General features: G+C 44.4%; 1 protein-coding gene across 2 annotated transcripts in view; it reads left to right on the plus strand.

The window, feature by feature from the left end:
- The window catches only part of si:dkeyp-72e1.9 (syntaxin-binding protein 4), an 82,812-nt gene that overhangs the window by 30,934 nt on the left and 37,541 nt on the right, over positions 1 to 14,337 (plus strand). For both annotated transcript variants that reach the window (XM_087837350.1, XM_087837351.1), the window contains exons 4-5: positions 1,164 to 1,233; positions 1,320 to 1,394. In XM_087837350.1, the coding sequence (XP_087693476.1) occupies positions 1,164 to 1,233; positions 1,320 to 1,394 (145 nt within the window). The remainder of the gene's footprint in view (positions 1 to 1,163; positions 1,234 to 1,319; positions 1,395 to 14,337) is intronic.

The raw sequence follows: 14,337 nt of genomic DNA on the forward strand, positions 1-14,337 counted from the left end.
AAGGATACTTGGCCTGCAGACTAGGGTGGAGCCACGGATCAAACCACCAAGTAGATGTAGATGACTTGCTCTACCTCCTGAGCTACAGCCACCCCCCATGGCTGGATGGACTTCATACCATAAATCCCTTTTTCTGTAAGACACATTCATGGGTCCTATAGGATATAAGGCAAAAAGAGAGTTCATTTAGTTCCAGCGAATTTGAAAGGGAATATTTGGGAATATTTCTTCTTCAGCCCAGCCTAAACTCTCTGAGGCAGCTTTCTGTCATTTCTTTCAGTAGTCTTCAAGAATAGTTCCTCAGGCTTCTTGAAGGACATTCAAAGCTCTTCTTTGGATGTTTCTGCCTTTTGGTCTGTTCTCTGTCAAGATGATCTCACACTGCTTCAGTAATGTGTGGGCTTTGGGGAGGCCAATCCATGACCGAAACAAAACTTTGAAAGAAGCTCGTATAATGGAACAAGGACTCACTCTGAGAGTGAAAACCTCAGCCAAGCAGCTCACTTCCTGGGTAATATTTCATTTGAAGTGAACAATATTGTATTTTGTTTTCTATGTTCTTTTTAAACTTACTCTAAGACGTTTGTAGTCGAGTAAAAATCAGATAACTCTAGCAAAACTGAGGTTTCCTTCGATTACACAGACGTGATATAGTAATGGATAATTGTTATTGATTTAGAAATAACTGAACATGAATAACTTTATAGCATTATATTTCAAACTAACCTGGCAGCTCATTCTCTTGACAACACTTTCTTGGGCGATCGTGGCTCAAGAGTTGGGAGTTCGTCTTGTAATCGGAAGGTTGCCGGTTCGAGCCCCGGCTTGGACAGTCTCGGTCGTTGTGTCCTTGGGCAAGACACTTCACCCGTTGCCTACTGGTGGTGGTCAGAGGGCCCGGTGGTGCCGGTGTCCGGCAGCCTCGCCTCTGTCAGTGCGCCCCAGGGTGGCTGTGGCTACAATGTAGCTTCATCACCAGTGTGTGAATGGGTGGATGACTGGTTGTGTAAAGCGCTATACAAATACAGGCCATTTACCATTTACCAAGGTACAACACATTTTGGGGTCAACCCGAAAGAAAGGAACATCCAAAATGAACCACTGCTGTCCAGCTGACAGCTCCCCTCTGGACTTGGATGTAATCTGTGTTTAACCTTTCACAGGAAACCTGATGCCAGGGGACCAGATCTTGGAAGTGAATGGGGACAGCCTAGTAGGTGTCACAAGTGAAAGGTAATCTGCTAAAGTTACTGCTCACATGTTAACAGTAGTGATGCTGGAAGACAATCTGTGTAAATGTGTTTGCATGTGTTTCACAGAGCTGTGGATATCTTGAGAGCAGCCTCTGCAACCAATCACATGCGACTTCTTGTAGCCAGAGATGAGGAAGCAAAGTAAGCAGAAGTCTGTCTACAGTCCTGTGTGTTAATGCCACTGTTTCTCTGCAGACTATAGAAATGAGCTTGTATGTAGTAGTCAAAATCATTTTTTTTTTCCCTAAACAGCAGTGCTGCCCCCTGAATGCTGTTCAAAAAGGAGTACTGTCTTGGTTTACTGTAGGTCCTGCTTTTGTAGAGGGCCCAAAGGTTCTGTGAGTGATGGCAGGGAGCCAGGCTATTAAATGATCAGTTCTCAGGCCTTGCTGTGTAGTCGAGCAGTGGAGTTTTTGGATGCATTTCATGATGCCTACAGAAAGACCATGAACTTCCACCTGTACAACTGTTTAAAGGGAATCAAACTCCCAGCAGGTTTGAGAGTTGATTATTAAATCCTTCCTTAAGCCACAAAGTTTACCATGGACTATCTGTAGTGCTGGCAATGCAGAGCGAGTGCCTGTGGTTTGTGGCTGGATGAGTGATGCAGCCACAGGCCGATGTATCTGGTCCATCAAGAATCCCTTTTTTATACTGTCAACAAACCCTTGAAAATCCACCTTGTGGACAGGGGTGTCACTAGGGGTGGTTTAAAAAATCAATTTCCCTGATTTCAATTTGAATATTGCATTCATTAAATCCTGAATTGATTTAAATATGTATGTATTTTACCAGAAATGCCAGAATCTCAGGTTAAAGCTCACAAAACTATTTCAACAATCACCAAACAGCTAAAACAGTAAATGAGAGCAGGTAAACAAGTTCCCCACAAAGATGTAAACACAGAGCGTGGAGCCCCCCCGTTCTACTCACAGATTCTGATGCTGCAGGTGTTGAGTCTGTGTTTTTCAATTCAATTCAATTTTATTTATATAGCGCCAAATCACAACAAAAGTCGCCTCAAGGCGCTTCATAGATACAGAGAAAAACCCAACAATCATATGACCCCCTATGAGCAGCACTTTGGCGACAGTGGGAAGGAAAAACTCCCTTTTAACAGGAAGAAACCTCCGGCAGAACCAGGCTCAGGGAGGGGCGGCCATCTGCTGTGATTGGTTGGGGTGAGAGAAGGAAGACAGGATAAAAGATGCTGTGGAAGAGAGACAGAGGTTAATAACAGATATGATTCAACACAGAGAGGTCTGTTAACACATAGAGAGCGAGAAAGGTGACTGGAAAGGAAAAACTCAATGCATCATGGGAATCCCCCGGCAGCCTACGTCTATTGCAGCATAACTAAGGGAGGATTCAGGGTCACCTGGTCCAGCCCTAACTATATGCTTTAGCAAAAAGGAAAGTTTTAAGCCTAATCTTAAAAGTAGAGATAGTGTCTGTCTCCTGAATCCAAACTGGAAGCTGGTTCCACAGAAGAGGGGCCTGAAAACTGAAGGCTCTGCCTCCCATTCTACTTTTAAATACTCTAGGAACAACAAGTAGGCCTGCAGAGCGAGAGCGAAGTGCTCTAATAGGGTGATATGGTACTACAAGGTCATTAAGATAAGATGGGGCCTGATTATTTAAGACCTTGTATGTGAGGAGCAGGATTTTGAATTCAATTCTGGATTTAACAGGAAGCCAATGAAGGGAAGCCAAAACAGGAGAAATATGCTCTCTCTTTCTAGTCCCTGTCAGGACTCTTGCTGCAGCATTTTGGATTAGCTGAAGGCTTTTCAGTGAGTTTTTTGGACATCCTGATAATAATGAATTGCAGTAGTCCAGCCTGGAAGTAATAAATGCATGAACTAGTTTTTCAGCGTCACTCTGAGACAGGATATTTCTAATTTTAGAGATGTTGCGCAAATGGAAGAACGCAGTCTTACATATTTGTTTAATATGTGCGTTGAAGGACATATCCTGGTCAAAAATGACTCCAAGGTTCCTCACAGTGTTACTGGAGGCCAAGGTAATGCCATCCAGAGTAAGAATCTGGTTAGATACCATATTTCTAAGCTTTTCAGCGCAGAGTACAATGACCTCAGTTTTATCTGAGTTAAGAAGCAGAACGTTAGTGGCCATCCAAGTCTTTATGTCTTTAAGACATTCCTGCAGTTTAACTCATTGGTGTGTGTTATCTGGCTTCATGGACAGATAGAGCTGGGTGTCATCTGCATAGCAGTGAAAATGTATGCTATGTCTTCTAATGATGCTGCCTAGGGGAAGCATGTATAATGTAAACAGAATTGGTCCTAGCACTGAACCCTGTGGAACTCCATAATTAACCTCAGTGTGTGAAGAGGACTCTCCATTTACATGCACAAATTGGAGTCTATTAGATAGATATGATACAAACCACTGCAGTGCAATACCTGTAATACCTACAGCATGTTCTAATCGCTCTAACAGGATATTATGGTCAACAGTATCGAATGCTGCACTAAGGTCAAGAAGGACAAGCACAGAGATGAGTCCACTGTCAGAGGCCATAAGAAGATCATTTGTAACCTTCACTAAAGCTGTTTCTGTGCTGTGATGAGCTCTGAAACCTGACTGAAACTCTTCAAATAAACCATTCCTCTGCAGATGATCTGTTAGCTGTTTGACAACTACTCTTTCAAGGATTTTTGATATGAAAGGAAGGTTGGAGATTGGCCTATAATTAGCTAAGACTGCTGGGTCTAGAGATGGCTTTTTGAGTAAAGGTTTAACTGCAGCCACCTTGAAGACCTGTGGTACATAGCCGATTATTAGAGATAGGTTGATCATATATAAGATCGAAGAATTAATCAATGGCAGGACTTCTTTGAGCAGTTTTGTAGGAATGGGGTCTAAAAGACACGTTGATGGTTTGGAGGAAGTAATTATTGAAGATAACTCAGAAAGATCGATTGGAGAAAAAGAGTCTAACTTAACATCAAAGGTACGAAGAGTAGCTGTAGATAATATTACATCTGTGGGATGATAATAATGGGTAATTTTTTCTCTAATGATAAAAATTTTATTTGTGAAGAAGTTCATGAAGTCATCACTAGTTAACGTTAAAGGGATGGTTGGCTCAAAAGAGCTCTGACTTTTTGTCAGCCTGGCTACAGTGCTGAAGAGAAACCTGGGGTTGTTCTTATTTTCTTCAATCAGTGATGAGTAGTAAGCTGTTCTGGCTTTGCGGAGGGCTTTCTTATAAAGCAACAAACTATTTCTCCAGGCTAAATGATGATCCTCTAAATTTGTGACACGCCATTTCCTCTCCAGATTACGAGTCATCTGCTTTAGGGTACGTGTTTGAGAATTATACCACGGGGTCAGGTACTTCTGATTAGAGACCTTAGTTTTCACTGGAGCTACAGTATCCAGCGTCGTACGTAGTGAGGAGGTGAAATTATTAACAAGATAATCGACCTCTGTTGGGGTAGCGTTCAGATAGCTGCTCTGCTCTATGTTGGTACAGGGCATTGACGATGATAACAGTGGCTGGATTATATTCTTAAACTTAGTTACAGCGCTTTCAGAAAGACATCTACTTTGATAAAGTCCACTCTCCACTGCTGCGTAATCAATTATTGTAAATGTAAATGTTATCAATAAATGATCAGACAGGAGAGGGTTTTCAGGAAACACTGTTAAATGTTCAGTTTCTATGCCATATGTTAAAACAAGATCTAGAGTGTGATTAAAGTGGTGGGTGGGTTCTTTTACATTTTGAGAGAAACCAATTGAGTCTAACAACAGATTAAATGCCATGTTGAGGCTGTCATTTTTAGCATCAACATGGATGTTAAAATCACCCACAATAATTATTTTATCTGAGCTCAGAACTAAATTAGATATAAAGTCTGAGAAATCAGACAGAAACTCTGTGTAAGGCCCAGGTGGACGATAGATGATAACAAGTAAGACTGGTTTCTGAGTTTCACAGCTGGGGTGGACAATGTTAAGCATCAGGCTTTCAAATGAATTAAAAGTCTGTCTTGGTCTTTCATTAATTAATAGACTGGTGTGAAAAATTGCTGCCACACCGCCCCCTCGACCTGTGCTTCGAGACTTCTGGTAGTTAGAATGACTCGGGGGTGTTGATTCATTTAAACTAACATAATCATCCTGCTGCAACCAGGTTTCTGTAAGGCAGAGTAAATCAATTTGTTGATCAATTATTAAGTCATGTACTAACAGAGACTTGGAGGAGAGAGACCTAATATTTAATAATCCACATTTCACTGTTTTACTCTTTGGTTCAGATGTGGATACTGTATTGTTCTTTCTTTGTAAATGTTTAAGTTGTTTGTTGCTGGTTTTTAGTTTGTTTTTTGTCTTTTTGGAAGCTGACACAGTCTCTATGGAGATGGGTTTTTGGGGGGGTAGCAGGAGGAGGGAAGCTGCAGAGAGGCGTGTAAGACTGCAACTCTGCTTCCTGGTCCCAACTCTGGATAGTCATATTTTGAGGGGTTTAATAATTTTGTCCATATTTCTAGAAATGAGAGCTGCTCCATCCAAAGTGGGATGGATGCCATCTCTCCTAACAAGACCAGGTTTCCTCCAGAAGGTTTGCCAATTATCTATGAAGCCCACATCATTTCTGGGACACCACTCAGACAGCCAGCAATTTAAGGAGAACATGCGGCTAAGCATGTTTCCACAAGCCCCGCTAGTTTACAAACTTATTCTCGTTAACGACAAAAACAAGACGGAGATCTTTAACTTGCTAGCAAGGGAGGCCCCGGCCGGTGTCTCAGAAAGCACTCTGAATCCTACCGTAGACTGACCCCAACAACGGCCTCCTCTTGCTGCCTTTTATTGGCATGACAGTTACAATACAACACAAGCACCTCCCACCGTAAAACCCCCAAATGGTTCTAAGACAAGGCACTATGCGTGTGTATGTGTAAACATCTGTATGCATGTGAGAATGTGTGTCTCTCTGTGTGCGTGACTACTTTTAAGGATGAAGTTTTTATACACTTTTTTTGTGAGAGAGGGCACTTAAAAAGAGAAGGAGAAAAAAAATCTCCTGGATCACCTGTTGAGAGAAAAAGAATAGAAAACAAGCAAAAAAACAGAGCAACATACTAAACACAACACCATCACGTTAATCTAGCTAAGTGTAAACAGCAGTAAATACTAAATACTGAATGTTGTTGTGTAGCAAGCAGGACCGACAGCGCATAATGTGCTTGGAAATAGCAGCCAATAGAGGTGTAGTTTATGTCTATGAACAGTGAACACCCGTGTGCACACCTGTGTGGATCAGCGTGCTTGTATTCAAAAGGTTTCCCCATGTAACGGTCTGCTAGAGCAGACTCTGTATTCCTCGTCCACACGTAAACGCAAAAAAGGAGTTTTAAAAAGATCTCAGTTTTCGGTGATTCGAAACGTCGTTTACGTGTGAACGAAACAGCTGCGTTTTCAAAAATACCCGTGTAGGTGCGGACGTAGCGTAAAAGAGTTAGTAGTTTATTTTCTTACTATCTGTAATTTATTGCAGATTACTTGTATTTGCTTAATTGTTTACTAAATGTTTGAGGTGTGAAATAAACCGCAGTGGAGCAAAACATGGATGTGTGTGGTTGGAGCCATGTGTGGATGCAGCCCCTCTGGGGGCTGCATCCACACATGGCTCAGGGGCCGGAGGCCCGAGATCCCCCTTTGCCCCGGAAGAGGCCTGACCGAGCAACAGGCACCAGGCCCCACCAAGTAGTCACCGGGAGTGAGCTGGTACATACCTGAGCGCCCAGCCCCGGACACCAAGAACCACCAACGCACCGACCCCTTGAGGGCATCAGTTACTGGCAGGGAGTGTGGTGAGGGGAGATAGGCCTCTGGTCTCGCTATGGAGGGCGAGTTCCCAGAGAGGTGGAGTCTAAGACCCAACCTGACATATAAACACAGACAAACAGGCACACACAGACACAAACATGCATTCCCACCCTCATGCACACATATACAAATATTCAGCACTCACTCAACGTAGGGATAGACATACATGGACACTGTACACACAATCACACTCCCCAAACAAACTCTATACTCCAGGTCCAGGTACCCTCACCCCTGGAAGGGGAAACGGCACCTAGACCCAGGAGATGTTACCCTTTCCCCCGGGGTGGAGGCAAGCAGACCGCCCCAGACTCCGCAGCAGCAGGGAGGCCCTGCATCCCAGATCCCAATCGGATGGCCAACACCTTCTCCCAGCCCCCCCGCCCCGATGGCCTGCAGAGAACAGGGGTGTGTGAAGACCCCATACCTCCCCCCTCTCGCTCATGTGTAGTGTTGCTGCGTGTTGTTCTAAGGTGCATTGAAAACGTGGGAGAGCATGGTGCTGCTGCCAGAGAGCAGCAGGTGTTAGCACGGCCCCTCCCGAGAACCCTCAATGTCTACATGGATTTAAAATTGAGAGGTGGGCACCGGCGCCAGAGGTAGGTTTGAATACACAGACCGTCTACTGGACGCCGTTAACGTGCCCAACCTCAAGGCCCTATATATATATGTGTGTGTTATGAGAGTGTAAGTAATGTGGATGTCTAAGTTGTGGAATAAAATTGCGGCACAGGTTGCCAGAAGGGGACAGAGGGGAGGGGGGGGGGGGATGCCTCCCCTGCACCCTGGTGACACACCCGCACCCCAAGGCCCTACTTGTGTGGGTGGGTGTGTTGGAGCGGGAAGAGGGAGGCAGCCGAGGATGGGGAGGAAAAGAAGGGAGGAGCAAGATGCCCCTCCCTGGGGCCAGCTCCCCCGCTGACCCCAATAGGCACCCCCGTCCTTCGGCACCCACCAAGGCAAGGGAGCCCAGGCCCATCAATATTGGGTCCTACGGCAACAGGACCGCCCAGCCCCACAGGACCCGGGGCAGCCCACCCGACCCCACCGCAGAGGAAACTGTACCCACCCTAACATTCAATCATCTCCCAGACTACACAAGACAACAGACACCCAGGTTAAGTTTATTCTCCACCTCTCCTATGACTCTCCCCCACCTGCAGAGTGGACTCTTGCAAGGATGGAACAAACTCCCTGTCAGTTGAAGAGCCCCCTAGTTAGGCCGATGCGCCAGAGGCCCACTGCGCCAGGGCTGAGCCCCCGTGCACCCACCCGCCCACAACCTCGGCGACACACCAACAGGGACCTAAGCCCCCAAGGCCCAGCCAGAGTCCTAGCATGGAGGCGAAGCACCCCCGAACCCCAAGCCCCCACGCCTGCCCCGGATTCACTCAGGGGCAGCCAGGCTACCAGGCCAGTAACCTACGTCCACCAGCACAGACCCTCCCCCAGCCCTGCTGCACGCAGCCACGAGGAGAACAACCTGTAAGAACAACCAGAGCCACTAACCAGGTTATGACCACAATCCCTGGGTTAAGCCCTCCAGGGATAACGTCCCTAGGGATTCTCCAGACGCCCTAAGCCCGTCCCTACCTCCACATCAACCACAATGGCGAAGGCGGGACCAAACCATGACCCCCCACCCTCGCTAGGTGATGGCGCCGATCAAAGGAGCCCAGAGGGATTGATCTAATGTGGTGGCAGAGGCTGTCTCGAGACTAATGTGATCTATTAGATGGTTTCTATATTGGCTAGAATTAAGATTATTTTTATTTTTCCAGTTCATGAGGACCATGCATGAGGACCTTGGCAATGCATAGGGCAGTGAAAACCATGTGGACTGTATTAGTTTCTGTAGTGACATTATCTAAGATGCCCAACAAACACACTAAAGGGGAGGTTGGAATGTTACATTTCAGACACTTTGATAAGTCTTCACATATCCCGTGCCAAAACTTCTGCACTGGTGGACAGAACCAAAGAGCATGGATGTAATTGTCTGGTGTATCGCCTTGACAGTGTTGTTGGAAGATGTAAAGCCCATCTGGAACATCCGATGACCTGTATAGTGTACTCTATGTAGTATTTTGTATTGTATTAATTGCAGACTGGGATTTCTAATCAATTTAAAGGTTTTTAAGCAAATCTGAGAACAGAAGTCTTGGTCTGAGCTGACTGACAAATCTGCTTCCCACTTTGCAATAGGAAGGGATATTGATTCATCTATTTTAGAAAGAGTTCTGTATATTTTAGACAATAATTTGGGGGATTTAAGAGTAAGAAAATGTACTGCACTTGATGGTGTTTGCAATTCAACTTGACTGAGGTTAAATTTCTTTTTTACTATGGATTTAATTTGTTGATATTCTAAAAATCTTTTCTTGTTGATCCCATATTGTATAACTAGTCTGTCAAATGGAATAAAGTCTGTTCCTTCTAATATATGTTCTAAGTATTTAATTCCTTTGCAACTCCAATCTGGAAAATTAATCATATTATTGTTTTGTAATATGTCAGGGTTATTCCAGATAGGTGTACGTCTGCATGGGATTAATGAAGACTCCGTTATTTTTAGAAACTCCCACCATGCTGTCAGAGAAGAACTGATGTTGATGCTTTTAAAGCATTCATGTCTTTTGAAGTTTGAGCTGATAAATGGTAGATCTGAAATCTCTAGATCATTGCATAGTGTCTGTTCAACATCTAGCCAGGGGTCATCTAAGAAGGTATGTTTTAACCATCCTGAGATGTACTGAAGCCTGTTGGCTAAGAAATATTGTTGAAAATTAGGCAGTTCTAATCCTCCTTTATCCTTGGTTCTTTGAAGTGTTTTTAAGCTTATACGTGGGGGTTTATCTTTCCAAAGGAATTTAGAAATATACGAATCCAGAGATCTGTGATGGTTTGTTTGGGATCATTAAAAATAAGTAATTTATTTTTGGCAAGATCATCATTTTTATAGTGGCGACCCTTGCCATGAGGGATATGGGTAGAGATTTCCATCTAGTCAGATCGCCTTCTACTTTCTTTAGAAGTGGGATGTGGTTTAATTTAGTTAAGTCTGAAAGCTTAGGAGAAACATTAATACCTAAATATTTAATATTTCCACATTGTAGTGGGGCAGAAGAAGAATTATGGAAGGAGCAGTTAATGGGAAGAACTGTAGATTTTGACCAGTTAATTGAATAATCTGAAACACTTGAAAACCAGTTTATTAGAGTAATTACCTCAGAAAGGTTGGTTTGTGAGTTTTGGGGAAAAAGTAACACATCATCCGCATAGAGACTGATTTTATGTTCTACCTTCTTACATTTTATGCCCTTAATTGTTGTAGCCTGTCTAAATGCTGCTGCTAGTGGTTCGATAAAAATAGCAAACAGTGAAGGGGAGAGTGGGCATCCCTGCCTGGTGCCCCTCAGGAGACAGAAGCTGGAGGATGTTTGGTCATTTGTTCTGACACAAGCTGTTGGAGAATTATATAATATTCTTAGCCAGTTTATGAAAGAGTTTCCAAAACTAAATTTGTGTAAAGTTGCAAATAAAAATTTCCAGTTAACTCTGTCAAACGCTTTTTCTTCATCTAGAGATAATATTGTGGTTTCAATGTTTTTACTGTATGAGTAGTCTATTAAATTAAGTAATCTATGTAATCTACAATGAAGCTACGTCGAACTGGGAACAGGACCTTGCGTCGTTCCAGGATCTCTTTGGGAAACTGGTCGTTTACACTGAAGTCCGTTCCTTTCAGCTCCCTGCCGCGACTCTTCACCTGTTCCTTCTGTTTGAATTGGCCGAATTTGGCCACAATTGGACGTGGTCTCCCACCTCATGGCCCCCAAGCAATGCACTCTTTCGAAGGCAATGTTCTTTACGGTGTCCTCCAGCAGCTTCAGGTGTGTTTTAATGAAGCTTTTCATCGTTGCTTCCGCGTCCTCTCCGGCAGATTCTGTAATACCAGAAAACACAAGGTTGTCTCTCATTCTACGGGATTGTAGATCGATAACGGATTCTTTTATTTTTTTTATATATAAACATATTAGTTTATAATATTAGACTAGTTTACCATCATAAATCTGTTTTCTGCATTCTGCACCAGTCTTCTGTTATGTGCAGTGTTGTCGCCTGGTGTTTTTTTTTTTAACGACCTTTGACAAGAAAGTCTCATTTCTGCTGTTCAATACCAAAAAAATTTAAACTTTTACAAATGATGCCAAGTTGCAAATCTCTTAGCTGTGTCTCTAATCAAACCTCTGTAACTTTGCTCTGCTTCACTTCAGCAGCATCAGGTGATGTTCAAATGTTGGTTCATGCTTTTCTTCAGTTTTTGTTCTACTGCAGAATATTTTTAAGGTAATCTGCTAAAAAAGCCAGGCCAGGAAAGTCCCCTTCATGTTTCTCTCCCATCCAAGTACTAACCAAGCCCAACGCTGCTTAGCTTCTGAGATCACGGCCATAGCACCCTGAGATCGCCCGATCTCGTCTGATCTCAGCATGCCTTCATGTTTTCTTTGTTTTATCCTCAGTTACTTTGACACAAAGGCATCCGCTGTGGGTGGGTGGCTGGCCTCTCCCTTAGAGATAGGGTGAGAAGTTCAGCCATCCGGGAGGGGCTCAGAGTAGAGCCGCTGCTCCTCCGCTGTTCGGGCATCTGACAAGGATGCCCCCTGGGCGCCTCCTGGGTGAGGTGTTCCGGGCATGTCCCACCGGGAGGAGGCCCCGGGGTCAGACCCAGGACACGCTGGAGAGATTATATCTCTCGGCTGGCCTGGGAACGCCTTGGTGTTCCCCCGGACGAGCTGGAGGAGGTGGCTGGGGAGAGGGAGGTCTGGGCTTCTCTGCTTGGGCTGCTGCCCCTGCGACCCGGCCCCGGATAAACCGGAAGAAGATGGATGGATGGATGGATGGATGAATGGATGGATGGATGTCGTCCGCTGTGATGCTCACAACTCTGATAAAGTCTCACAGTGTCAGCTTTCTTTTTATACATAGATATAAAATATGGATATGTGCTGATAAATAATCAGAATTACAATCTTTTTTAAATTGAATCAAATTGAGACCTTGTGAATCAGAATTGAATCCGTTATAGAAATCAGTGAAATCACACAGCATCTAGAAGCAAACTCAACCACTACCAATTCAATTCAATTCAATTTTATTTATATAGCGCCAAATCACAACAAAAGTCGCCTCAAGGCGCTTCATAGATACAGAGAAAAACCCAACAATCATATGACCCCCTATGAGCAGCACTTTGGCGACAGTGGGAAGGAAAAACTCCCTTTTAACAGGAAGAAACCTCCAGCAGAACCAGGCTCAGGGAGGGGCGGGGCCATCTGCTGTGATTGGTTGGGGTGAGAGAAGGAAGACAGGATAAAGACATGCTGTGGAAGAGAGACAGAGATTAATAAGAGATATGATTCAATGCAGAGAGGTCTGTTAACACATAGTGAGTGAGAAAGGTGACTGGAAAGGAAAAACTCAATGCATCATGGGAATCCCCCGGCAGCCTACGTCTATTGCAGCATAACTAAGGGAGGATTCAGGGTCACCTGGTCCAGCCCTAACTATATGCTTTAGCAAAAAGGAAAGTTTGAAGCCTAATCTTAAAAGTAGAGATAGTGTCTGTCTCCTGAATCCAAACTGGAAGCTGGTTCCACAGAAGAGGGGCCTGAAAACTGAAGGCTCTGCCTCCCATTCTACTTTTAAACCAAAATGACACCAAATGAATTTTAGGTGTAGAAGCAACGAACAACTTTCTTTGAGTGGGTTTCATGTCTCACTATTGAGGCATCTGCCAGTGTTGTCACAGAGTTATGGCTACATTAGGGATACATGTGGCGTTCGTCTTGGGCTCAATTTGGGCCAGATCTAATGGACTAAAAACACTTTTGATGACGTTGAACTAAAAAGAGTTGTGGGCGTTCCAGTTGCAGCCTGAACAGCAGTGTTTTCTGGCCTTATTGTTTTTGTTTGTTTTTGTTTTGGGGGTGGGGGAGGGGGGTACAGGTACATGTGAAAAGCAAACTAGCACCAAAAAAAGATGGATCCATTTTTATTCCTTTTGTTTAACACACCAGCTCCACTCAAACAAGTCGTGAATAACAAGCTCAAAATGAGTGGAACACATGATGCCTGAACTGTGCTGACAGTACCATACTAGCATTACTCCTGGCTGGTAGTATTAGTGTTGAACCAGCTTTCTAATCTGACTGTGGCCAGTCTGAGTGAAAACAAGGTCAGTGCCAGCTGTCAGCATTGGCCTTGTCTTCCCTTCAAATCCACTGCACACAACGTGATCCGTGACAAAGGTAGTAGAGGATTTGCATATTTAAACAGTGAGACTTTGCACACTAGTGTCAGCCATGAGCTTTACTTAAAAATGCAATATTCTGCGTGTTCAGTGAAGACAGCGTGACAGTTGGGATTTATACCTCGGCTGTTGGAGAAGATACATGCCAGACTGAAGTCATCACTGTCCTCATACACAGGGTGGATATGTAGAATTACATGTAGTGTGTAGTGTAGTACCTATTTCTCTGAGGCCAAGCTGTGTCAGCAGTGAGGTTGCCTGAGCCACTCTATCCTCCCTTCTCCATCACTTTGTGTTCTGCGCAGAGGATGTGACAGCAGAGTCGGGGAGGGGGAGAGCTTAACGGAGACGATGCTTTGGATGATGAGCATTGTATGTTAATCTGCACTGTGTGCTTTAACTACCCTGCAGCCCAGAGGAGCTGGCGGGGCAGACAGCAGTAGTGCTGGGGACTGGGAGTCGGGATTATTCGTCTCTATCTTTATATCTGTCTACACCCCCACCCCGACACAAAGACGACCCAGAAGTGTCCCAGCATGGGCTGTTTGCTTACCGGCAGCAAATTACAGTTAAAAGAAAAACCCACTTATTGATAAGTTAAGCAGCTGCAGCATTGTGCTGTGTGAGAAGCAACCTGTAAACACGTTTGCATGTTTTAGTGAAAGAGAACAGACGGCAACACAAACTAACACAAAGTTCAGTTCAATCATGACTCTGAGATCACAACAACAGTCAGCTGAAGGGGCCTGAGCCTAAATATGGCTCTCTCTCACAAAGACACACACACATGCACATGTGCAGACGCACACACGCACATGCAGAGACATGCACAGACGCACGCACATGTGCAGACGCACACACGCACACGCACATGCAGAGACACACGCACATGCAGAGACACACACG

This window comes from Neolamprologus brichardi, unplaced genomic scaffold, assembly GCF_056152115.1.
Source record: "Neolamprologus brichardi isolate AB-2024 unplaced genomic scaffold, ASM5615211v1 NODE_ptg000031l+_length_7269946_cov_1, whole genome shotgun sequence".
NCBI lineage: Eukaryota > Metazoa > Chordata > Actinopteri > Cichliformes > Cichlidae > Neolamprologus > Neolamprologus brichardi.